Source organism: Aulonocara sp. 'chitande type north' Nkhata Bay, linkage group LG7 (assembly GCF_057382095.1).
Source record: "Aulonocara sp. 'chitande type north' Nkhata Bay isolate Kocher_YH1m ecotype deep benthic linkage group LG7, A_spYH_male_GT1.1, whole genome shotgun sequence".
NCBI classification, from domain to species: Eukaryota; Metazoa; Chordata; class Actinopteri; order Cichliformes; family Cichlidae; genus Aulonocara; species Aulonocara sp. 'chitande type north' Nkhata Bay.
In genome coordinates, this window is record NC_141350.1 from 31,298,648 (window position 1) to 31,323,116 (window position 24,469).

At 42.5% G+C, this 24,469-nt stretch overlaps 3 protein-coding genes across 9 annotated transcripts in view; 2 read left to right on the forward strand and 1 right to left on the reverse strand.

The window, feature by feature from the left end:
• Positions 1-144: 144 nt before the first annotated feature.
• On the forward strand, positions 145-2,783 carry spag16 (sperm associated antigen 16). Its single transcript, XM_086300034.1, has 3 exons — positions 145-1,126; positions 1,231-1,335; positions 1,407-2,783. Exons 1-3 carry the CDS (start codon positions 209-211, stop codon positions 2,052-2,054), a joined length of 1,671 nt encoding a protein of 556 aa, XP_086156160.1. The 5' UTR covers positions 145-208; the 3' UTR covers positions 2,055-2,783.
• A 158-nt stretch (positions 2,784-2,941) lies between these two features.
• lg7h18orf54 (linkage group 7 C18orf54 homolog) lies at positions 2,942-12,982 on the reverse strand. 6 transcript variants are annotated; one of them, XR_015130331.1, is made up of 16 exons: positions 11,970-12,982; positions 11,659-11,794; positions 11,085-11,244; positions 10,794-10,961; positions 10,278-10,377; positions 10,127-10,187; positions 9,874-10,051; positions 9,477-9,568; positions 9,124-9,232; positions 8,008-8,100; positions 7,753-7,807; positions 7,611-7,662; positions 6,648-6,809; positions 6,447-6,520; positions 5,931-6,020; positions 3,892-4,021 (listed from the first exon to the last, which is right to left on the reverse strand). XR_015130331.1 is itself a non-coding variant. In XM_086300039.1 (15 exons), exons 2-15 carry the CDS (start codon positions 11,791-11,793, stop codon positions 3,865-3,867), a joined length of 1,596 nt encoding a protein of 531 aa, XP_086156165.1. In that variant the 5' UTR covers position 11,794; positions 12,289-12,980; the 3' UTR covers positions 2,942-3,864. The 6 variants fall into 6 exon arrangements, 5 of the variants coding, with proteins under 5 accessions (XP_086156165.1, XP_086156164.1, XP_086156163.1 ...); XM_086300039.1 differs by lacking the exon at positions 5,931-6,020 and having other exon boundaries at positions 2,942-4,021; positions 12,289-12,980; XM_086300038.1 differs by lacking the exon at positions 5,931-6,020 and having other exon boundaries at positions 2,942-4,021; positions 12,285-12,980.
• Positions 12,983-14,761: 1,779 nt separating this feature from the next.
• The window catches only part of mbd2 (methyl-CpG binding domain protein 2), a 29,651-nt gene continuing 19,943 nt past the window's right edge, over positions 14,762-24,469 (forward strand). The window contains exons 1-2 of one of the 2 annotated variants that reach the window (XM_086300042.1): positions 14,762-15,272; positions 22,536-22,695. In XM_086300042.1, coding sequence (XP_086156168.1) covers positions 15,160-15,272; positions 22,536-22,695 — 273 coding nt within the window. In that variant the 5' untranslated portion in view covers positions 14,762-15,159. The remainder of the gene's footprint in view (positions 15,273-22,535; positions 22,696-24,469) is intronic. The other variant, XM_086300041.1, reaches the window with a different exon arrangement.

Below are 24,469 nucleotides of genomic sequence, written 5' to 3' on the forward strand. Positions count from 1 at the left end.
GAAAAACAGGAAATAAAAACGAAAGCATGAAAGCAAATAATTAAAAACATTTAAAATGTAAAATATGTATGCATTTTAATAACCACAAAACCTATTAAGCAAACGCATACGCAGGGGGTCACGCGGTTACCGTGGTAACACGCTAAGCAACGCAGAGCTAATACCATAGCAACGCGTAAACAATAAGCTCCGAGGCGAAGGGGAGAAAATGTCAGACACAAGACGAGGAGCGGAGGAAGTGGAGGAGAGGAGCAGTGCTGAGGAGGACGAAGAGGAGGAGATGTCTGAGGAGGCTCTCTCCTCCTCAGCAGCTCCCAAGAGAAATTCTGAACCGCCACAAGCGCAAACTCTGTCTAACATCCCCGAGGCGGTGGACGACTTCCTGAGGAACTTCTTGCGCAGAGCCGGCCTGACGCGGACTCTGAGCCGCTTCGAGGTGGAGTGGTACGGCTCGGCGCTCAGGCGCCTCACAGACACCCTGAACACCGTAGCCACGGCGGCCCCGGGGGTCTACTTCATCCCCGATGCTCTCACACACCGACGCCTCCTCCAGAGCGAGCTGGAGGCGGTGCGCGCAGAGACGGAGCTGCTCAGGGAGGAGGTGCTGGGTGCAGGAGCGAGCCTAGTGAGGATACAGAGGGAGCGGGACTTTCACCGGCTGCAGCACCGGCGAGTCTCCGAGGACAAAAGGAGGCTCACAGAGGACTTCAAACAACTGAAGAAACATCTGCAGTCGTACGACCCCGTGCTCAGGCAGCTGGAGGAGAAATACCAAACAGCTGTCAGGCAGAAGATGCTCCTCAGCTTCCACAGAGAGAGACTGCAAAGCACCACAGACCCTACACCAGCGCAGGTGAAGGAGGAGAGGAGGAAGGAGAAACCACCAGCAAAGACCACTGCACGCCTGAAGGACTCGGAGTTCCCCCCCTGCAGTGGGCTCCCAAGGGCCTACCTGGAACAAATGAACTCTCACAAAAGCTTCGCATCTTTCAGCCTCGCATGCTCTATAAGAGCGCATCAGCAGCCAATCAGCTGCATCGACCTGCATCCAAGAAAACTGATCCTTGTCTCGGCCAGTGATGACAGCACCTGGAGATTGTGGGTTCTCCCAGAAGAAAGAGAAAAGGTGAGAGGAGGTGAAAGCTCTAAGAGGAGGTGGGGAGGTGACATGTGAGGGTCACTCTGATTGGATGATGCACTGACGTGTGATGTCACCTACTGTGTTGCCAGGTGGGTGAGATGCTGCTGACTGGTGAGGGTCACTCTGATTGGCTGTCCGGTTGTAGCTTTCACCCTGATGGATCAAAATTAGCGACAACCAGCGGAGACATGACAGTAAGTTGGTCCTGATGACAACACAGAATAAACCCACCTCATTGGTTACAGATGTGTACTTCTTCCTGCAGGTGCGGCTCTGGGACTTCTCTCGTGGCTGCTGTGTACTGATGCTCTCTGGCCATGCCCAGCCCACCTGGGCATGCTCCTTTCACTCATGTGGTCACTTCCTGGCCTCCTGCTCTGCTGACAGAACCGCCAAGCTGTGGGACCTGAACAGCCAGCGCTGTCGCCTCACACTGCGCCAACACACCGCCTCCGTCAACAGCGTCTGCTTCCTACCTTCCTCCAACCTCCTCCTCACCTGTTCCGCTGACAAAACCATCGCCCTGTGGGATGCCAGGCTAGGTGTCTGCACCACCACCTTTCTTGGACATTATCACCCCTGCAACCATGCTGCCTTCAGCTCAGCGACCAGCATGGTGGCCTCCTGTGACTCTTCTGGCATCGTCAACACGTGGGACATGAGAAAACCCACATCGCCGATGGCCGCTGGAGACACCGGGCCGCTTAGTGCCAACCAACTGGCGTTTAACCACTCAGGGAAGATGCTGGCGGTTGCCAGCAGCGACGGTTTGGTGAAACTGGTGGAGGTAGACTCTGGCAGTGTGAGCAGCTTGGAGGGCCACAGGGACAGTGTGCAGAGTGTGACCTTTGACCACAAGGGGGAGACTGTGATCTCGGCAGGGAGTGATGGGAGGGTTAACATCTGGTCGTAACATAAGATTTCTGATTGAGTAGTGATCGATATCTGAGATTGACGTGAACTTTTAGTTGTATTAATCAAAGAAGTGACACCATGGAGGTTGTAAACCAAAACATGTTTAATGAGAGCTGTGCAAAGACAAGCAGCTAGAAGCACACATTAAACATTTAACATCAAGTGTCTTCTTCACCCCGAGGTGAATAAAAATACTTCCTGCATCAGAGGGTTAAAGTTCCTCTGTGCCAGTATGAGTCCTGTCATCCTGAGGATGGAGGAAACACCATCTGGTTTCATGTCTTTGATGTTTGAAAAGTGAAACTGATGCAGTACTATGAACCTGCATTCTTTCTAATGACCTAGCAGGGGGCAACTCCTCTGATCAATAAATAAAGTCTGATTGTTAGTCCATGGGAAAATTGCATTACTCCTGCTCTGACCTTTGCGTCTTTCCTGATGGTTTCATCCTTTAGTTGAAAAATGATAATTTTCTAAATGATCGTCCCCTAGTTTTACTGTCAGATTCAAATGTGCTGATCTTTTTTTTTTTTTTTTTGTATTATGTACATTTTTTGTCTGTTATGGCTGTATTGAGTGTGCATGTGAGGACGGATGACTCACAGCTGCAGAACAAATCTACTTATGGTAACCTGAACCTGAAGATGTATGAAGAACAACTCTGAGTGAAATGGTCTTTATCTGACTTACAAATACAATCAATTGAATGTTATCAGAGTATCATTTAGCATGTATATATATATAGAGAGAGTAAGTCTCATGGTCTCATGTGACAGTCTTCATTTATGCTTTTTTCCCAGCTCTTCTTCTGTCTGCTAACAGTTTTTGGGTTTCCATTTGGGTGGAGCTACAAATTGGCATCCTTTTTAAAAAAAAAGCCATATCTGACAATTGTAATTTTTATTCAGTTACGACACACATTTACCGTGTCACAAACTTTTTCCTCCCTCTGCAAAAAAAAAACCAACAAAAAAACAACAACTCAAGCAAAAGAGACAAAAAACATTTCTTCAAATCTTTCTGCTTCTTTTTTTGTTAGTTTCTATGATATTCGACAAAATCAGCAAAGGTTGTTAATTTTGGTGACTTTTAACGTTCCCTGATAAAAAATGCTGTGCAGTCCCAGATAAAGATAGACATCTGAACACCCTGGTCCCCCCAACCCATGGCTCAATACTTCAATTTTCAATCCACGAGTCTTGAGTCTTCAGAAAATCGGACTGGATTGTCACAGTAGTACACGTTGTGCTTCCACGTGTACATCTTTTCTACAGCAAAAGCAATTTATTGTAGTTTTACCTGCAAGGAACTGAAAAGCTATCACTGACAACAGCACTGATGATCTTTCTTCCCTCTGGCTGAACACTGCCCGGTAACCTCTTCATTTTCAACAGGAATGAGTGTGTGTAAATCTTTATGGCACCAACAGTCTGTCTACAAACAGAATGAAACCCATCAATACAAAACGGTCTGTGCACCAACAAGCATCAAGCCCATCCATCCATACTGTTGCATTCACAAACCCCTGAGACACATTCAAAATATAAAAGATGTGGCATGTTTTTCTCGTCTCGGAGTCTGTCCTTCACGTTTTCTTCTCTTCTTTTAAATTATCGCTGTGTTCTGACTCTTCCTCAGAGTCTGAGAAAGAGAACAGTCCAGGAAACTTCCTGACTCTAAAGGTTTAGGGTATAGTTTAAACTGAGTTGTATTAGTGTTTAAAAAATTGCACTTTCTTATAAAAAAAATACACAAACACAGTGCAGATACTATTGAGGCTTTTGGCACAGCGAGCTTCCTTTGAATGTTCAGTTTCTGGAGGGTTCCTGCTGAGAACAGACCAGTCTGTCGACAGATGAGGACGAGTAGCGCCCCTCGTCGTCGTCCTTCTCTTCCTCTGTCGCTCTGTGTTTCTGTCTGGGTTCTTCCACCAGCATCTTCAGGCGGTTCAGATGATGCAGAGCTCTGAGGAGGAAAAACATGCATGCTTTACTCACCCTAAACTGGAGTCAAACTGATGTACATACTGTGGTGGTGGATGAAGATGCGTTTAATGTCACCCAAGTTTTTGAAATCTTGTTTTTGAACTATTGGGCTTAGAAGAAGAGGGTGAGGATGAGGAAGAGGAGACCCTATGGGAATGAAAGTGCAGGTGTGTTCTCCATGGATGAGGACTCTGTTTCTCGGGACTGTGAGCCACCACCACCTCAGCTTTCTGAATGCCAACATGAGAACTGAGGGCTCTGAAGGACACCGGATGACTTGTCAGTCACTAACTTACATCCTGTTTTATGATCCTTCTTTTACTTCAAATGTAATAATCACTAGGGCTGTTCGATATAACGATATATATCGGGTGACGATATAAAAACGTCTATCGTTTCATATTGCGGAAAAATATAATGTTTACGGCAATATTTTTTCATCGTTTTGATGGTCATTGTAGTGGTTATATTAATTTGTTAAAGTTCTCTCTTTCCCTTATATTTAATATAACCACACTACGGACGGACAAGCGACTGTTTTTACACGTTGTCGTTAGCAACCACGACGGTAAAACAATGGCGTGGCTCCGCCATCCGCTTGTTTGTTTTGCATATTAACCTTTCCACAATAAAGCTCAAGATCCTGTTGAGACTTTTCAAAATAAACTAAATCCCGTGAAAGAGTATGGAGTGTTTACGGATGAGAAGCAAAAAAGAGCCGCCAGGTGCTAAAAAATAAACCTTAGACTCAAACGTTAGAACAGGCTTTTCCCCGCAGCACGCCGTGTAATAAATACTCACAAAGAAAACGCGGCCGTTACAACTTATGTCTAAAAATGTATAAATTCATGCATCGGCTAAAAGTCATAACTCCAGGTACATGACGCCCAGCTGAAAACACTTCATGCAAGTCGAGCTGCCCGAGATTCACAGAATTTACAGAAAATGTTACATTTTTGTGATTTATATCGTTATCGGAATGATAGATGTCTTATATCGGGATATGAGATTTTGGTCATATCACACAGCCCTAATAATCACATTTGACTCAGTAAGACTTTAAACTAGCAACAGAGACCATAAACTCATCGTGAAAGTGTTTACTAATGCTGGGCAGACACGGTGCGATTTTTGGCTCATTTTGAGCCGATTTTTCAGTCGTGCAACCGTTTTGGGGATCGGCCCGAGTTTCGCCTTCATCGTGTGTCGTGCATCGCGTAGTATACGTGGGGTAACAGAAGCGATTAACACCTCACGACCAGCTCCCAAATAATCAATCGCTTGGTCGTAAGAAAATCAAACCTGTTTGAAATCCTGTCGGCCGTCGTGAGGGTGTCACCGCAGCCTCTCACACTGCGCACGCACAAACACAGAAATGAAAGTGAAAAGACTGAGTAGCACAGCAGTGCAGCGTGTGATCTGGACACAAGCGATGGAGGCACAACTTGTAGAACTTTGGAAAGCTCATCCGAGCCTTTTCGATGTGGCCTCACAAAATTATCACGACCACAACAACCGTGAAAATAATTGGATGGACATTGCTGATCAATCCCAGCTGCCTTATCAATGTTTTTCATTAGCAATTTAGCAAAGTTGACGGTGGTGGTGTGCGTGTCTGTGTGAGTGAAAGACAGAGAGGGAGAGTGAGCGACAGATTTTCTGTTATAACCTTCATATTATGGACGCACAGTGTAAGCACTCAGGTCGCATCAGAGCATAGAGCATAGAGACCCTGCAACGTGACCTACGAACTTCTAACCCCTGCGAGTCAGTCGTGCAGTTTGAGCAGGAGCTGAATAACGCAAAATCCCACAGTGTTTGCCCAGCTTAAGGTAACAGGTCAAGTAAGATGTTGGGTCACTTTCTCATAGACTTCTACAGACTCTGACTTGTTTCAACAGCCATAGATGTTGCCCCCTGCTGGCCATCGGAAAAACGCAGGATTCACACCCAGAAGCTGACTGTCTTTTATCTAAAATCTGAAAGTAGAACAAAAGGACTTATCTTGGAGTTTTCAAAAATACATTTTAATTTATTATTATTATCATCATCATCATCATCATCATCATCATCATCAGTAGTAGTAGTATTGCTTTGCATCACCAGTGGTTATTCGGCCCATACTCACTATGAGTTACTAAATGTCACTGAGTTTCTAGTTGCTGGCTGCCACATCATTGCTAGTTGTTTCCTGTGTGGACCCCCCTTTGCCTTACAAGACAGGATGGCATTTGATTTCTTGACATAGTTTCTAGTGACGTTTTGAGTAAAATAATGCTTTTAATTTTTGCCTGAAGCAAAAGTGGTGTCTTTGATACAGTTGTCTTTAAACTGTAAGCACAGGTTATCAGTCCAGTCTCCACATTCTTTCTAAAGGGATAAATAACTTGATCGGAGTCAGTTACCTCTCTAGTGATGGTCTACCAGGAAAACTCTGAAGCTCTTGCAGCTCCTGCAGCTCTGCGTTACCAACAGACCACTGCAACACAAACAGACTCTTAATAATTTAAATCTTGTTTCCTTAAACGTTAAACTCAGACACAGATTAGCATTTTATTATCCACTTTTTCTAAAGATCTGTATCAAGCCAGCCTGGCTCCTTGTACCTGTGTTGCTGATGTCAGCAGCCACTCTGAGAGAGTCAGAGCTGCTGGTGGCTGCTGTTGTCGCTGAAGCTCCGCCTCCACAGCCTGCAGTCTGAACAGCATCTGTTTCAGAGCCTCCACCGGACCAGGCTGCTTCCAGATGCTGTTTTCATGACTCAAATCCTGGGAGAGCACAAACAAAAGGGGGATATTACAAACAACACTAGCTTCAGAAACAACTGTTTTGCCAGTAGATGTAGAGAAGGCCTTCAACTGAGTTGACTAGCACTCATTTGTTCAGCCTTAGGAAAAAAAAAACCTGACAACTGGGCTGATCTGGTTTGTAAAAACCCAATAGGCTATCACAAACATTCTGCAACACATGTATGATCACACCAGCGAATCAACTGAATAACAGTGGGACACAATGAGCACAAGCTAATACTGTATACAGATTATGTGATACTTGTTTATTACAAAATTACACAAGTTAGCTCAAGTTATTACAATAAAACCGAAGCAATCAACACAACTACTTTTTACATGAGAAGGGCCACAACTTTTGAAATATTACAGTTTCATTTGGTAGAAAAAAATCACATATTTAGAGACACAAATTGTGCCAATGATGGAATATGAATAAGTTCTCATAGTTATGTGACGAAAAATATTTACAACCCATCCAAAACAGAAATTCAGAATTTACTTTATAAGACCCCCAGTGCTAAACGTATATTTAATAGGTAAATTATTGTGTTTAAAAAGAAAAAACTAATATTGCCTAAAAAGCCTTTAAATTCAACCAGTCTAATGTGAATACAAAGAAAAACTACTGTAGTGAGTCAAACAGGCTCACTGCAGTAGGAGGCCTTGTCCACTGACCTGAAAGGTTAATGTGTTTCACATCTGGGCATCACTCAGGAGACGAGAATAAATGAAAATCACACAATTAGCTGACATTGTAGAACATGACAGTAAACCTACCTCTGCTCCCCTGTCAGTCAGCTCCTCTGTGCAGCCTCCTGTTGCTGAGTCTCTGCAGGGTTAAAATGCCACCACATATATGAGTCTGCGTGGAGTTGCAGCAGATCATAACACACCAGAAGTGTAAATGAGTCTTACTCACAGAGGACAGTGTGAGGGAGAATGGTGCAGCAGCTCCTCAGTTTTCACAGGACTCACTGACAACAACAGAAACAAAGAACTGATCGGATACCTGCTTCATTTCCAGCTTGTTGGTAATAAGTTAAAGTCTGCTTAAACAGTCACAACGAGAACCAGACACAGCTGTGCTTTAAAAAACAACAACAACAAAAACTTTGGTATAAGTGTTATTCAGTGTAAAAGACTTCCTGCTCCTTTGAATGAATCCCGGTTTTACCTGGATCTGCAGGACTCTCTGCTTGTCCAGAACTCCGAGACAGAGAGTTTAACACCTGGTCCGCCTTCTGGATCAGAGACTCGATCCTGTTGTCTGACAGGTGGGAACACACATCAGAAACAAGTTTAGCAAAGAACAAAAACAACAACAAAAAAGAGAAAAGTTTAAAAGAGTGAAAGGTTGTCATAGGAGGTGTGGTTGAAAGGGGAAAAATAAGAAAATAAGACTATATGAATTGAATTTGGCCAGTCTCATGTTCAAGAGGATCTTCTCTTGTACCTCTTGACCACGTTCTGTACAGCTGCTAGTTTTAGATCTCTGTTTAGTCCCAAGTTCCAGAATTGAGTCAGTCCCCAACAGTTCTCTGACCTGAACATCTGAACCCTGTTTGTGCTGCTGGAGCCTTTTGGAGCATCTAATATGGCTGCTGTGCAGTTAATTGTATGAACAGATTGTCTAAGAACACTGGGGTCTAGTGAAGGTGAGTGAAGGATTGAATTTGGGTGTTACTTGGCACTAATTAGCAGCCATCTCCGTCAGTGTGTGTGATGCACTCATACACTGATATCTGAAATGTGGTGACTTCAGGCTCTAAAGACAATATGTTGGCATCTGAAGCAATAACACCTTCAGAATACAGAATCCAAACCCAGTTAGTGATGTCATTGTGATTATGGCCTTCCGTGATATGCAATCAATGAGTAAAGAATGACTAAACAATATTCAACAGTGCAATAATCCAATGTAATGTATTTTTTTCGTCGACTCTAGGATTAGTTTGTTTTTCAGAGCTGAGTATTGTCTGTTATTAGTCCATCTATCCATCAGCCCAAGCAAAGAAGCCCAGTCATTTTAACTCTTTGCTTTACATGATTTTAAACTTTTTAATGACCTGCAGGAACCCTGATTTGCCTCTGTGATGGTCACTGGGTCTCTTTTGTGCGTCAAAGCAGTAAACCTTTAACTGTACTTTAACTTTAATTTATATTTTCTGAAAGTCACACGAATAGAGATCGGAAAGTTATGTTTGTGGTGATTTACAGAGAACAATTCCGGACCTATTTTGTTTACACCTCGAATTTTTAACATTACATACTCAAAGACTTGTGTTTTTACCTTGGTACATGTTCATCACAACGTCTGAGCTCTTCCTCTCTGTAGTGAGCAAAGAAATCTGTTCAGCAAACTGAAGCCTCAGGTCTCTGAGCGCCTGCTGGCTGCCAACCTAAGCACACACAGAGAAAACCTATTACTTCATCAACTGACCGATGAAGCTCTTTTTCTGCCTTTGGGACACACATGTGACAGAATGTGGTTTATTTAGAGCACTTGACCACATCATAAGGCGTTCTTTAACACACAAAGAGTCCAGAGGAAAGCACAGTTCCACAGAAGCTCTACAGTCTTCATGAACAACGAGAGCAGCAGGACCATACAACTGACAGTTGCGCTGCAGCTGCTTCTCTTACCTCTGCAGGTGTCTGGTCAGGATCTTCATCTTTCTCCAGGTCTGCTACCCAGGATGGAGCTCTGGTTCTGGGAGATCCAGGTGGGAGAACGTCTGGAAAAAACAAATATGACCCTTTCAAATAAACAGAAAATAGTCATAGTTTAATGGTGAAATTACTTCCCTGGGATAGACTCCACCCACCCAGTCCAATATCAAATTCAACATTTCCCCTCACTAGATCAGTTTTAAAAGCTCATATTTATGACTCTACACACTGATGGGCTGCTTAATATAAAATAATAAAGAATAACCTATTAATAGATTTATCTTTAACATTAATAATCACAATCTGTTAAATGATGATGAAATACTATGACATCTTGGAAGGTTTGTGCATATGTAGTCGAGGAAGCTACCGTGGTCGTCCCACAGATCTGACTGTGCAGGCGGCTCGCTGAGGTCACACCCCTGGAGCCATGCTGGGTACTTCAGGTCGGGCACACTGGTGATTCCCGAACAGTCCAAGTCAGCCTTGTTACTGGTGAACCAGTGAGGGAGGTGGAGCGACGAGGATACCGGGGCCTGCTCTGATCTCTGAAAAGGGGAAGCAACTGTGTTTATGACACTGCTACAGTCTCAGAATAATCCAGAAAAGACAGTGAGGGTCACCTTAAAACTGCTGATGTGAGCACCTGGTTTAAAAGTGGCGGCCCTCGGCCTGTCTCTGCACCTAGGGAGGAGGGGAAAGTAATAACCTGTAACTCAGATCGACCAGGAAATATGCCTGGTCGATCTGAACGAGAAAGGAAGCAGTTCAAACCTGGAGCTCCTGGACGTCGTCGGTGGAAGAGAGTGATGGTGGAGGAGTCTACAGGTAGATGAGGGGCAGGTCTGGGAGGCTGCAGGCCAGGACAGGAGGTCTGGACCAGCAGAGGAGAGGAGTGAGGCAAAAGTCATCACTTCTGTTATTACTGAATCATCTATGGATTATTTAATGTTGATTATAGAGTCTGAGCTGCAGAAGTTATGCGTTTAAAGGCAGATGCCAGGATGTTTTTAGGTAAAAGTGGTGGATTTAATGACATGAATGAAGACTACATTGTAGATGTTTTTAATGAACTGGTATAAGAGCAGATTCTTGATTGTCACATTTAAAAACTTCAGACTGAGAAAAATGGTGAGGGATGCATTTACTTCCAGCTCCACATTTTCAGTCTTGGACTCTACGAAATCACAGATCCCTACTCTTAATGACATCATACAGATCAAAGAAAACTAAAAAATGTACAAACACGTGTTTAAGAGTTTAAAGGTTGAGTATGAAATGTGTAAAAACCTTGGATGAAGGCGGTGGTGTGGGTGATGGGCATCGAGCCGTCGAAAGGGACGGACAGCAGTTCATCTGTTGTCATGGAGTGTCTGTCCCAGTTAACGCGGTGATGGAGGGGGCTCACGGGGAGGTTCAGGAAGTCTAGCTCTCTCTCGGTCAAACGCTCCCTAAGAACTGAAACAAAAAGAGAAAAATGCAATGTAGATGAATCACTCAGATAACATAAAACCACAGAAGACATAAAAAGCACCAAGATATATCAACGTTATAAGATACCTGACCCTCAGCAGGACCTACCATCTTTGTTTCTGAGCGTGCCCACTCTGTGCCTGCACGGAGTGGAGGGTAGATTCTGTGGCAGAACCAGCTTTCCAGTCAACGACGAGTCGCGGTTCTGACGACTCCTCTCAAAGTCTTTGATGTAAGCGTCCAGAGCCGCCGAAGCCGAGTCATACTCCTGCAATCAGACAGTAGTGTAGGCTTCCTGTTTTAAAATCCTCATCACTAAAGTTTTTGATAAGAAAAGAACAACAAATTTCAGACTTTTTAAAAATGTTTTCCCTCTCACATAAATGTTTGAGTTATCTCTCATACACCTCTCACACACTTCCTCATGAACTTCACATGAATTTACTCTTTTCTTTTAAAACAAATTCACATATTTTTTTCTGAATTTACCAGTTTTTCCTCAATGTTTTACTGGAAAATGAAACAATTTTAAACTCTGTCACAATCAAAAAGAGAACATCATCATTTGTCAGGAGAGAAGCTCTCCTGATAACACCCAGAACAGAACCCAGAAACAGATAAAATAACAAAGGGAGATTTCTTCATTCTGTCCATTCCTGCTGTGGAAAGTAATCCCACCCACTCTGTCTTTGTATCTGAAGCTGGTGTCGTGTTGAGGAGGCAGCAGGCTGCTCCTCAGGTAACCTGAACTGGATAGTAGGGAGGTCACCGTGGACTCTGGTGACAGAGAGTGGCCCAATGGACCGCTGTACTCCATGCTGTCAAAAAACAAGAAGAGTACATTTTAAATCGCTAAACGTCGAGGGAATAATGGTTAAAATGTTTACAGAGGTGTTAAAACTGTTATCAGCATTTGTTTATTCACAGCTGACATGCCCAATCAGAGCCATGCCAGCTGTGATTTAAACCTTCCACAAGTAGGCGTGGAGCTACCTGTGCAAAAGCAGCTGTTTGAGACGTTAGAAAGCTAACCACCTTGCGGAGTATGTGTCAGGTTGTTGTCAGTGATAGCTTTGCCGGTTTTCGCTTTAAACGGGACAGTAAAGGGCTTTCTTTAGACTGCGTTTGTTTGCTAGCTTGCCTTTAGCCGAGCTCTGAGCTATGCAGCAAAAAACCCCAAAAACATCGAACAAAAAATAAACTAAACAGACCGTTACATGGCAGATTTAAACCCCATACGTACAGCAACAGTTTAGTGTTTATACAGAGTTTATAACGTGCTACACAAATGTTTCTGGCTCAACGTACTCACAAATGTCGCAAAAGTTTTCTCACTGATGTTAAAGTTCAACTTAGCAGCGCTGCTAGGGTGTTAACGGAAATCTTAACCAGGCACTTCCTCAAACTTCCTGAATCTTTATCAAATAAAACAAATATAAAACACTCATACTTCTACTCCGAAATGCCTCCTTTTCACTGTACTCCGTGCCCAACCCTTTTGCGTACACTGACGCTTGCAAATTCAAAGGATCCCGGGTAAAGCTAGCTCACAGTTAGCCGAAGCCACTTCCGGTACCCGGCAGACGCTGCCACCAAACTCTGTTAAAAGAATCTGGTCATTAATAATAATCATAGTATCGGTAAACACATGCTTCATATATAAGTACGGTTTACACAGTTAAGGTGTGTTATGATCTTAAGAAAGTTTCGGTGTCTGTTACAGACAGATTAATATGTTTAACTACCGCCATCAGTGGCTTATCGTGATGCAGAAACATGGTATACATGAGTGAAAGAGCAAATAAAGTTTACATTATATTAGAACGCATAATCGTTTGTGTGTGTAAGATATGCCGAATTTAAAGATGAACTCCGTTGAGTTATGAAAACAAGTCCACGTGAATGCCCCCAAAAAAGAGAGAAAAATTGTCTTGTTTTATTTCTAAAATTCAATTGTAAGAAATTATTGCACTGACGACAGTATAATGATTTGGTGTCACCGGAATTATTATTATTCCCCTTCTTCCGTCTCTGAGTGCGCCACGGCGTCTGAGGAGGTGTTAGTGAGAGCAGGGAAAGGAGAGGAGACACTGTTGAGACTGGAAAAACAGCGGTCAAGACTCCCACACAGAGCTGAAATGTGTGTGTGTGTGTGTGTGTGTGTGGGGGGGGGGGGGGGGGGGGGGGGATTATATACAGTTTAATGTTGGGATTAAATTATTAAATTGAGATAATTGTGATAATCTACCCACCACCACCCCCCCCCCCCCCACACACACACACACACACAAGAGTTGAAAAGACAATATTAACACGACACAACAAGAGTAATAAAAATAATAATAAACTAATAAAGCTTTCGAATATCACTGGTAGCAGGACTTAATTCCTTCAGATAACTTATTAATGTGTTGTTAATTTACTGGACTAATTAAAGTACATCTAGCATATAACCATTTTAAAAACATCATGCTCATTTTTTGTTTAAAAAAACCATTTTGTTGAAATTCACCAATTTATTTATTTATTTATTTGTGTATTTATTTCGGGGGGCACCATTAATTTATACTAAAAGGCTGCATATTTAACACCCTGTTTGTTCTGTCCTGTGATAACTTCATAAGCAGAAGGGCACGTCTTCCTTTTCATCACTACTGGTTTAGTTACATTGTAAAAAACCGTTTTTACAAAAAAATCCGCTTTCACTTCTTTCTCAGAGAGAACTGTAGGTTAGCCATGTTGGGACGACCAAGTATTTTTCCGGGGTTCCTGTCTCTGCTGCAGGCCCCTTTAACCCAGAGTTTGTGACGTCAGTGAGCCAGGAGGTGTGGGGATGTTGAATAACACAGAAAGAGGGATCACTCCCCCTGAAACTGCAGGCACCAGAAAGCACCAGCATAACATGTCGACACAAACTTATCGCATAGACGAAAATATAAGGCCATCTGGGAAATTAAAAAACAAACAAAAAAACAACACGACAAAAAACAAGTGTAAGCAGAGGTATTTTCCTCTTAAAAGGAGTTCTTCCTCCCTAATTGTTGCCAAATACCACTCATCAGAAATCATCTGATTATTGTGTTCTGGCACCAATCGGGGTTGGTGTCAAAAGACGTGGATAGGGTAGATAACCAACTTTTTTGCCTCTTAGTGGACCAACCAGATGACAGAAAAAAAGAGGACAGAGGACACAGAGTAGAGAACGGAGCGATAGGATGGGATAACTGTAAAGTCTGAAAAGCACAGAGTGTGTTTGCAGTGACACTTTTCATAGTTTTTAACACTCACTGCATGCCTGCCCCTCTCTCTGCTCGACCATGAAACAGTTCCAGATGTCTGTGATTCATTTTTGGGGAGTGAATGTCTATAGTCTAAAATGTGGAATCAAAAATCAGTGGCTACCTCCATCTTTAATATGCAGTCTATTGTACTCCCATAGTGCCATGGTCGATTAAGTTGATCAGACCTTGCAAATATTGGGTTATATGTTTCCATGACGAATTCAGTTCATGGTTGTTTATTTATTTATCTATTTTTGCAAAAAAAAATTATGACTTTCAAATAATATTCAATTTTATTTTGAAAACAATAATTTATTATTATTATTATTATTATTATTATTATTATTATGCAAACGTTTACAGGTTTATTCATACCTCAGACTATAGATTGATAGAGTCTGTTTCACCTAAACTAACACCGAGTGAGTGTTCTGATCTCAAGACGATCTCTGGGGGAGTGTGTCTGTGCGTGTGAGCGTGCGCGTCTGAGTTTAATCGCGGTGTGTGTGTGTGTGTGTGTGTGTGTGTGATATCTCAGACGTCACAGCCTGCCGTTGGTCCAGTTCAGTTCAGTTCAGTTCAGTTCACTTTAGATCAGATCGGATCCCCGGATGAGCCGTTGCTTCTCTCAGGAGGTAAACTGAAGTAAACCCGGACCTGGAGGCGGTTTAACCCGGAACAGCCCGAACCGGAACACTGTGTTTGTTTCTGTTCGACCCAAAATAAGCAGCATAAACAAGCAGGGCGGAGGGAGTGTGAGAGCCACCGTTAACGTAACGTCCGTGACGTCGCTCCGCTGGTTTTTCACCAGCACGCCGCGCGTCTGGGGGGTCCACGCCGGGATTTACCAAGTGATCGATTAATCCGACAGGAGCCTGAACCGTGGGATCGGTACACGCGCTATGATGGAGAGAAAGAGGACGGACTGTCCCGCTCTGCCGCCCGGTTGGAAGAAAGAAGAAGTGATCAGGAAGTCCGGGCTGAGCGCCGGAAAGAGCGACGTCTACTACTACAGGTAGCCCATCACACTAATCGATCAGTGGTTACACAGCAAACCGATAATCAGTCAGCAGTTCGGCTGTGGTACCAATGCTGACTCTGGACTGTTTGTGAGCTCACCTCTGTTCACACTCAGTGGACCAACCAGAGGCTCGGCTTCAGTCTGAGAAGTTACAATGTAGTGCACAGTAGCAAAGTAGCCAATCAGAATTCATTCTTAATAACAGCATTACAACAATGTAACAATGTCTGTATGACCAGAGTTGTGGCAGCAGGGGGCCAAGAACAGCTGGATGACCGAAGCAAGCCAAACCAAAGTGCTTGAACATTGGTGGGAAGTTCATCCAGATATTGAGATTACAGTGGACACACCTCATACCTCCATAAATGTGCAATAAGAGCAAAAATGAAACCAATAACGAAAACTAAAAGAAACCCTGCAGTTTCTCTAAAGTCCACCTGAGGCAGACTTTCAGAGTAAGTCAATTTCCATAGACTCCAATATTAAAATGTCTGACTTGAACGTGTTCACAGTTTTCGTTTTTAGAACTTACTCATTTGGGTTTTATCAGGGCTTAAATATAGGTTTCAAGGCCTCACGTTTGTCAGCTCATTTGACTCTTTAAATTGAACCTCTCTATTTATTCTTTTGATCCCATTAATGCCAGTAAATGACAAATAAAATGTCTTTTTGTGTGGTTAATTGTAGTGACAGACCATCCACACACACATACACACAAACTCTAGTTTTGACAAGTGACGTTGTAGCTTTTAGTCAGTTAAATAGAAATAGTAAGCATCTGCTATCTAAATCCCAGAATGTTGATTAATTTAGTCTGACTTTATTAACAATACACTTGCATAACCACCATTGCTTAACAATGAATTGTCATGACCGTTAATGGCCCTGAGTACTATTCACAGAGGTGGCCGTTACCTTTTCACATAAGCTGCCTTCTTGACCTCCTTAAGTAAAAAAAGGGGAATGACAATCTTTGAGCCAAAGAGGGAATCTAAGAGGACATCTTTCAGTATTGTTTAGTGCTGTGATTGCAGCCATTCTCCAACTCTCAGTGAGTAGTACTCGTGGTCATTGATTAACTGCTGTGACAATTTGCATATGAATGAGCATGAAACTGATCTGATCTGCTCATTGTTATGCAATGGTGCTGGTTTAGATCGTTATGCAGTTGTACCGTTTTTAAACTGGGGGAAACCTGCAGAATGCTGAGCCTGGAGTCACTTGGAAGAACAAGTTTCTCCCACTGAAAATGTTTGGTTCAAACAGTGTAACCAAGTTAACATTAGCTGGTAAGTTAACACTCCACTCCTTGACATGTCTAGCTCCAAAAAACCCGAATGGCGGTGGACAAAATTCTAACACTGAATCTGCAAAATATGTCATCCAAAATGGTAAATGGACCTGTTCTTATATAGCACATTTCTACTCTACTTGAGGACCCTCATTTGCCCATTCACACCCATACATCTATGCTGTTTTTTATATAAGTGCTTTCTGTCAAACATTTACATTTAGATTGATGGAATTAGTATGCATCATGAATGTTACAACAAAGGTGGACGATATGCCTGGTGCTCAGTAGTTGACTTTCTGTCGGACTCTGGGACCACGGCGTTGCATTTTGTAGCCATTTCCATTGTTGCTGTGTTTTCTGGGGCTTTTTTTATATTACAAATTTCCTTTTTGATTTCAGTGAATGAGACACTCTCCTAACTCATTGAGTGTCGGCACAGACTAGCCAATCGTTGGCCTGCAGTTTGACGACATCACATTTCAGTACCTACTTGGTTCGCCTTGGAACCCCGGCCGAGCAGGTCTATTTGAGTAGAAACTAATGGAAAAGGGGCTATAGTGGTCACCTTTGATATACAGTCGATGTATAAATTGTTTTTGTAACTGTTTCTTTATCAACCTTAAGGAGAGTCTGAATCTGAAAATGTATCATGGTGTCTCGCTTCAGTGCCACTTGTACATCTATTTAACGTCTCCTGACAGCCACATGACTCCCTTATTGACATATGCTGGGTAAAGAACAGCATGTTGCACTGATGCCAGCGGGCATCGTGTAAAGCTATTATCTCCAAATGCTGTACAGTAAGATAACCACTCATTCTAGCTGGGTTAGGCCTCTCTCCTGATGTTGTCAGAGGCAAACTACTGTTGGAAATGTCCATAACACTGAGGATCCTGTCCCTGTGCCCAGACAGCCAACCGTCTGCTTCATAAAGCTGGGAAACGTAAAGCTGGGTGTGCCATTTGTGCTGCTGTTGCCTGAGTTAGCTGGAAGAGACTGTGGAAGTTTCACTTCAACTTTCTATAATAGCTTTTTAAATAGCCTTGAAGACAAGCACAGCAGCTGTGACGGAACTGTGTCCTGTTCAAATAATAGACTGCAAGATGAATTTTACTTTCTGTGTTTTGTGTAAAGCACATTTAAACACAGCTTTCATGGACCATAGTGTTGTATGAAGTATGCACATTCATATACACACTCATGTCATTACATGAAAAAGTAAAAATGGACACAGAATACAGAATTATCAAGCACCAGCACCCAGCAGTGAGCTGGGGAGGTCTGGGAGTAAAGGTGGATTCTGACCTGACTTCAAAGCAGAGATGGAGGTCACCTTTTACAGCAGGTAATAACTGATTCCACAAACATGGAGCAGTGCCTGCCAAAGCTCTGTCACCGTTTTGTTTGAGGTGTGACCTTGGGACATGTAAGCGATCTTTACCAGTGGATCTGAAAAATCAGAGGACTTGAATGTAAATGAATGAGGCTGGTGAAGTGGGGCTTTAGAAGAAATCAGTAGGTGATCTCGGGTTTTCCTGGCTCAAAATGGGTCTTTAGGGGTGAGTAGGATCACATACATTTAAAGGCAATGGCTCTGTGTTATCTTACAGAGCACAAATCTCTGCATTTCCCCTGTCACTTAGGCTTCAGTTTTTTTTCCTAATTTGTAATTTCAGTATATTACATTTTGTTTTCGTTTCGTTGTTAGTTTTTCGTTCGCTCTGATTAGTGTAGATTTATTTTGAAGAGGGCGTACATTAAAGGTATTTTCTGTAATTATTCAAATGTAAATATTTCACCACCAGGGGCCAGACCTCAAGAGGCCTGGCTTTTTTCCCATGACGCAAGAGTGCACTCTTTTACCTGGTTAATTAGAAGTTAAAACGAATCCTTGTGCCGTGCGACAGACTGGCGACCTGTCCGGGATGTGACCTGCCTCTCGCCTTAGGCCCACTGAGATAGGCTCCAGCTCCTCCCGCAATCCCAAATTGACCAAGCAGAAGAGAATAGATGGATGACTCATTGCACCATGTTGTGGTACAAGTTTGTATTGCATCAAAGTACAGTTCAGCCACAGTTCAGCTTGAGTTTATATCTCTTTTAGCACAACACATAAATGAGTGGGACATAAAAGAGTTACCAAAAATGTGTTGCATAAAGTATTTCTATCATGCTTTTTACTACTGCTACTACTACTAGCAGTGCTCTATGACACTGCAAATTTTACTGTCGCTGTATTTACTGTATTGTCAAGTAAACACAGGGCTGTTCTTGCCAATACCAATACTGATAGTGTTACTTTTAAGCTATAAAAGGTATCTGATCACTAAATCACTGTTATTCTGACTTTCCACCGGAATCAGTTACTAAAACAAAACAGAACACACTTTTTAGCTTTTCGTTTGTTTTCAAACTATGTTTTTTGGACATCTGGGATATAAAAGTGTCTGTCTCTAAAGCACTTTGGGTCACCTTCAGTTGTTTTAATGTGCTGTAGGCTATAAATAATAAAGATGTAACAGTCGATAAGAAAAGGTCAGACATTTTTCATACTACATATTCATTTCCTAAATAAAATACTTTATTTGCTGCATACGGAACATAGAGGATAGAAAGCAAGTATCGACCGTATTGGGCTAATATTGATCCAATATCAATACCAGCATATGTATTGATGTTATGAATATTTGGTGGCAGTTTCTTTAAATTCTAGTGATATCCTTTGAGAATTTTTGGATCTTTAGAATGATTTTGAACACAGCTAAAGGTCATGTTAGCTGGAATCATATGGTCACAAAACACACAAATCAGGCATCATTTTGCAAATGCATGTGATTGACATATGAAGGAGGACATGTCCATGCACCCTAATCACAACATCTCTGTGTTGTAGTAAATTATGAAAAAAAAAATCAGTTGAGAGTGAGATGCAGGGTCACTTCTATTTCACTGTTTCTGCACTTTTCTTGCCCCCCGCGCTTCTCTTATCCAGTAATGTGCATTCAGGCAGGAAAACCTCAGCGTCTGTGTCTCTCTGCCTCAGAAATACTCCTGCCTCAGCTCTTCTCCAGAGCAGATTAAAGTTGAGTTTGGAGCGCTGCTTGTTACGTTTTTCCTTTTTGCTCAGCATTCTGCGTCAGATCGCAGAGGAAGTTGCTCCTGGTGCAGCTCTGCGGCATCGTAGCCTTGCCGCAGAGCCGGTGGCTGTTCTTTACTTCCTGTTGATCTGCACAGCTTGGGCCTGTCACTGTAGCAGCTCAGAGACGTCTGAGCTCCGTCACATCCTGAAGGCTCACTTTCAGTTTGGTTTGAAGTGACTCATCACTTCCAGTAAGAAAACCAGTCACAACAGGTCAGTTTACTGGAAGAGCAGCAACGCCCTGCTGAGGCCTCTACCGGTTTCACAAACTCATGTTTATCAGGACCCTTTTTTTACCCTCCACACCCACACGGAATAATTTCAGGCCATAAGGAAACACAGAGTCTTTCAGTTATAGACCGTATAATATTATCCTGACTAACACTAGAGACACTCGGTGAAATGCTGGAAGAAGAGTAAAACTAACTCTTGCTTCTGTTGCTGCTGCCTATGTAGACACTAAAGCTGGTGCACCAGAAACCCAGGGTACGAGATGGTACAGGTATAACCAGAAAAGGTTTATTCCTAGGCAGACGAGGAGACGCCTCCTGTCCCTGTCTCTTTCCTCCACTGTGTTCGTCACGTCCCAGCCCAGCTTACACTGTGCACTGGAGTCTGTCGCTCGATGCCACCACTTTTATCCCATGGCCAGCCAGTCCACAGTGGATTAAACAATGTTTCCCCAATGTTTCACTGGCTCCCAGTGAAATTCCAGATAAAAACAAACTTGTTCTGCTCACCTTCAAGTCCATAATCTTGCTCCTCACATTTCTAATCTGTTAAGCACTACCTCTTCTGGCTGCTCACTTCGATCCTCTTTTTCTATCCAGCTTGCTGTGCCTCCTTTCCGCCTCAGCACCATGGGAAGCAGAGCTTTTAGCTGCTCTGCTCCCAGGCTATGGAACTCTACCCCCAGATATAAGAAACATTGGTTCTCTCCTCCAGTTTAAATCTCAACTCAAAACCCATCAGTTCAAAGCTGCATATTCATACCAACCCACTGTTTGTTCATTTTATCCTGTGCTTTTGTTTTTATTGTTCTTCATTTTGTCATTGTCCTATTATGTGTTCTATTCTATAGTTAAGTGCCCTTGGGTGTCTTGACAGGGTCTTTATAAATAAAATGTATTATTATTATTGTTGTTATTAGAAAACCACTAAAACATGCAATACAAACATTAGAATAAAATCATGCAAATAAAAACTACACTCACAAATAAACACTAAAATCAAAACATTATTATAAATTAATTATAAAAGACAAATACAAATTTCCACTGTGTGACACCTAAATGAATGGGTCTGTGCTGTTACACACTGGACCTCTACACCTTTGATTACCCTGAGGACACACTCACATGCGTATATGAGGTTTGCTGGCATTCATTGATGCACGGCTCTCTTAAAGTCCTCTATTAAAGCATGTAAGTCAGGTTGAGTTCAGGATTCTCCCTGGACCATTGCAGCACCTCTATTTCTTTCTTTTTAGTGATTCAGTTATAGATTAGCTGCTGTTCTAGGGATCATTGCCTGTTGCATGACCCAGTTTGGGGCCAAGGTGTAGCCGCAGGATAGATGGACACATTTGACTCTAGATTCCCTTTGTATAGAGAGGAGTTCATGGTCCACTCAGTGACTGTAAGGTGCCCAAATCCTCAGCACTCCGCCGCTGTGCTGACAGTTGGTCTGAGGTGTTTGTACTGATATGCTGTGTTTGCTTTTCTCCAAATATGGTGTTGTGCGCTATGGCCAACCAGCTCCCCTTTGGTCTCGTCTGGTGGTTTGTTCAGATGCAGCTTTGCAAAGCTTAACTGTGCTGCTGTGTTCTTTTAGAGAGAAGAGCCTTCTCCCCTGGCAACCCATCCCAAACAAGTCCTACTCGTTCTCTTTTTTTCTGATTGTGCTGTTATGAACTTTAACATTTAACATGCTGACTGAGGCCTGCGGAGTCTGAGATGTAGCTCTTGGGTTTTTTTTGCACTTTCAGTTTGACTTTCAGGTGAATTTGCTGGGATGTCCACTCAATACTGGCGACTGTCTTGAATGTTTTCCACTTGTGAATAAGCTTTCTCACGGTAGAATGAAGGACTTCAGATTGTTTGGAAATGGGATTATAACCAAAGGAACAGGGTTTTTCACTCAGCTACAAACATCGCTTTGCATGATTTACAGCTCATAATAATCCATATTTATGGTACAGCCTCTCATCTCCAAAAGTTGATTCTGTTCATCTGGACGTAGCGTTTTCAGTGGGAGAAACATTTAACCACTCATCCAAGTGACTTCTTCAGTCTCAGCTGACTGCAGGTTTCCCCAATCTTATAAACAGTACATTTGCATAATGACTGAAGAAGTCACTTGGATGAGTGATGAAATGTTTCTCCCACTGAAAACGCTACGTCCAGATGAACAGAATCAGCCTTTTGGAGATTTACTTACCTGGATATGCATCAAGATGTTTACAGCCTCTCAGTTCATGTTCTGTCTGAATTTTTTTTTATCCCTTTAATTCAGCTTTCCTCTCATTGACTCTACCTTACAAACAAACAAACAAACAATAAATAAATACTCCGCAGGTGGGAGGGGAGTTTGTACTCACTTTCTGAGATGACTATATTACGTATATCCCCTCTATTTGACATAATACTGAGCGAAGAGTGGAATAAGGAATAAGTCTTAGCTTCCAGCTCACAGGGATTACCTGTACACACACTGACCCCAGGCCATGTTAGGCACTCATCATTGGTAATGTAGTATAGGTTCTCTTTATGATGTTATAAGTATGACTTTTTAATGATAGCGTCCTTTCCATTTTATCCTCCAGTCCTTCAGGAAAGAAGTTCCGGAGTAAGCCCCAGCTGTCCCGTTACCTTGGAAATACAGTGGATCTGGCATGCTTTGACTTTCGCACGGGCAAGATGATGCCCGGAAAACTGCAGAAAAACAAACAGAGATTCCGACATGACCCGCTGAGCATGGCCAAGGTAACCCAGATGGATCACACCTGTGTGGGAGTGACTGTGTGTGTATTGTGCTTTAACAGATTATCAGATTAACAAAACTCTTCCGGCAACAGGTCGAAAGGTCACAGGGTAACAAGAACTTTGTGCTTGTTTATCCATCGTGTGAATATACCTGAGTCACACAGACTTATTTGCATAGATAAAAACCCAGCAGCTGAACCTCATGTTATTGGAGAGTCAGAGAGAGTGAGAGCGGATTGAGATGATATTCTGTTTGATAGCAGGGTGATTTTATGCACATGTGACCAGGTTACTTCCTCAAACAGAGGAAGTAACCTGGTCACATGTGCATAACAAACATCAGATTCCTGGTTAAGCTCAGACCTGTTTCTCCACATGCTCAAATACATGATTTCTATGTATTGGGGGAGAATAGGGCCTGCATCCTTTCTGAAATATACACCGGTGGGGTACTTGGATGATGTCTTAGACCTCATAGGCTTCATTTACGCTCCAAATTATCCATGTCGACTCAAAAGCTGACTGTGTGCACGTCCACATGGAAGTGTAATCCCAGCAGTCCTGTTATCAGGGACAGCCTGGGTATATTGACCCGGATGTATTTTGCCCTCCTCGGTTTTACAGCCTTGAGCTTCCTTGGTTTGCTCACTGTTGTCACTTTATTTTTCCCTTTTGCGTATTTTAAGTCTTTTTTTACCTCCATCTGATGGATATTTAGACTCAGATCTTAACCCTGGGAGGGCTAAATTTAAAGTCAGGTAAGGATTTTTAGTTCTGGAAATGTAGAACAAGCCTAATGTTCACACTGAAAAAGCTGGTCATAACCCCTTTATTCATAAATTACTGTCTTTGAGCCTTCTCCTTATCTTGCCTGAGATTTGTTTGGGCATTGTGAAAGTGGGAGAAGTGGATGATTAGTTAAAATAGTTAGTCAGTAGTTAAGGATGAAGTAAGTGGGGTACAGTTAAACGGACGCTTCTTAAACCATGATGTAAAAATAAAAGAAGAAAATCAAGAGGAGGGAAACCCAAACAGAGTGAAATGACATCATAAATCAACCAATCAGCTGTCTCACATGCAGTTTGGACTCACAGATTTCCATCTGGATATGTCAAATGGGTGAAAATTCCAAATAAAAGGAGTTGTTAGATGTTATAAGAGGTTAAAACTTGGTTTTTAGCCCCATAAATAACAACATAATGATAACAATGAAGACAACTGGGAGCATGTTGGTGGCTTTAGATGAAAGCACAAAACCTAGTAATGGCTTCTTCAAAAGTCCATAAACAGACAAACGTTACAAGCAAACACATAAATTATGAATCCTAATGAATTTATGGGCTACAGGGATTCTAGAGCTTTGAGGAAACATCGGACTCCCTCAGTGGATCTTTTTAAAGTTGATTTTCTTCTAATACTTTGAAAACACAAAAAGGAGATATGTATTCAAAGTCGACTTGTCTACTTCCACTCTGGTGTCTTAATTAACACTCGTCCTAGTTCAGGATAATCTGAATGGTAGTTTGCGCTGGGCCCGGCCCGAGCTTGTCTCCACCTTCAGGGTGTTTTCGCCCAGAATCGACATGCTGCTTTTGATTTGTTTTGCTCTGGATGACTTCTCTTCTTCAAGACCAATCTGCATCATCATTTTGGCTCTGACTGGTGTCGGTTGTTTGTCTCATTTATTTCTTGTCTCGTTGATCTTGTCAGTGTTATGATCTAAAATGTGCCATGGTCATCTGCGTTTTAAATTGTGGGTGTTAGATCTGCTCTC

Excerpts from the sequence above, each read along its gene's own strand:
- spag16 (XM_086300034.1), top strand. The coding sequence starts at position 209 with ATGTCAGACACAAGACGAGGAGCGGAGGAAGTGGAGGAGAGGAGCAGT. Across the intron at positions 1,127-1,230 it reads TCCCAGAAGAAAGAGAAAAG|GTGGGTGAGATGCTGCTGAC; the intron begins GTGAGAGGAGGT and ends CTGTGTTGCCAG. Across the intron at positions 1,336-1,406 it reads CAACCAGCGGAGACATGACA|GTGCGGCTCTGGGACTTCTC; the intron begins GTAAGTTGGTCC and ends TTCTTCCTGCAG.
- lg7h18orf54 (XM_086300039.1), bottom strand. The coding sequence starts at position 11,793 with ATGGAGTACAGCGGTCCATTGGGCCACTCTCTGTCACCAGAGTCCACG. Across the intron at positions 11,245-11,658 it reads GCTTCAGATACAAAGACAGA|GAGTATGACTCGGCTTCGGC; the intron begins GTGGGTGGGATT and ends GTCTGATTGCAG. Across the intron at positions 7,663-7,752 it reads TCTCCCTCACACTGTCCTCT|AGACTCAGCAACAGGAGGCT; the intron begins GTGAGTAAGACT and ends TTAACCCTGCAG.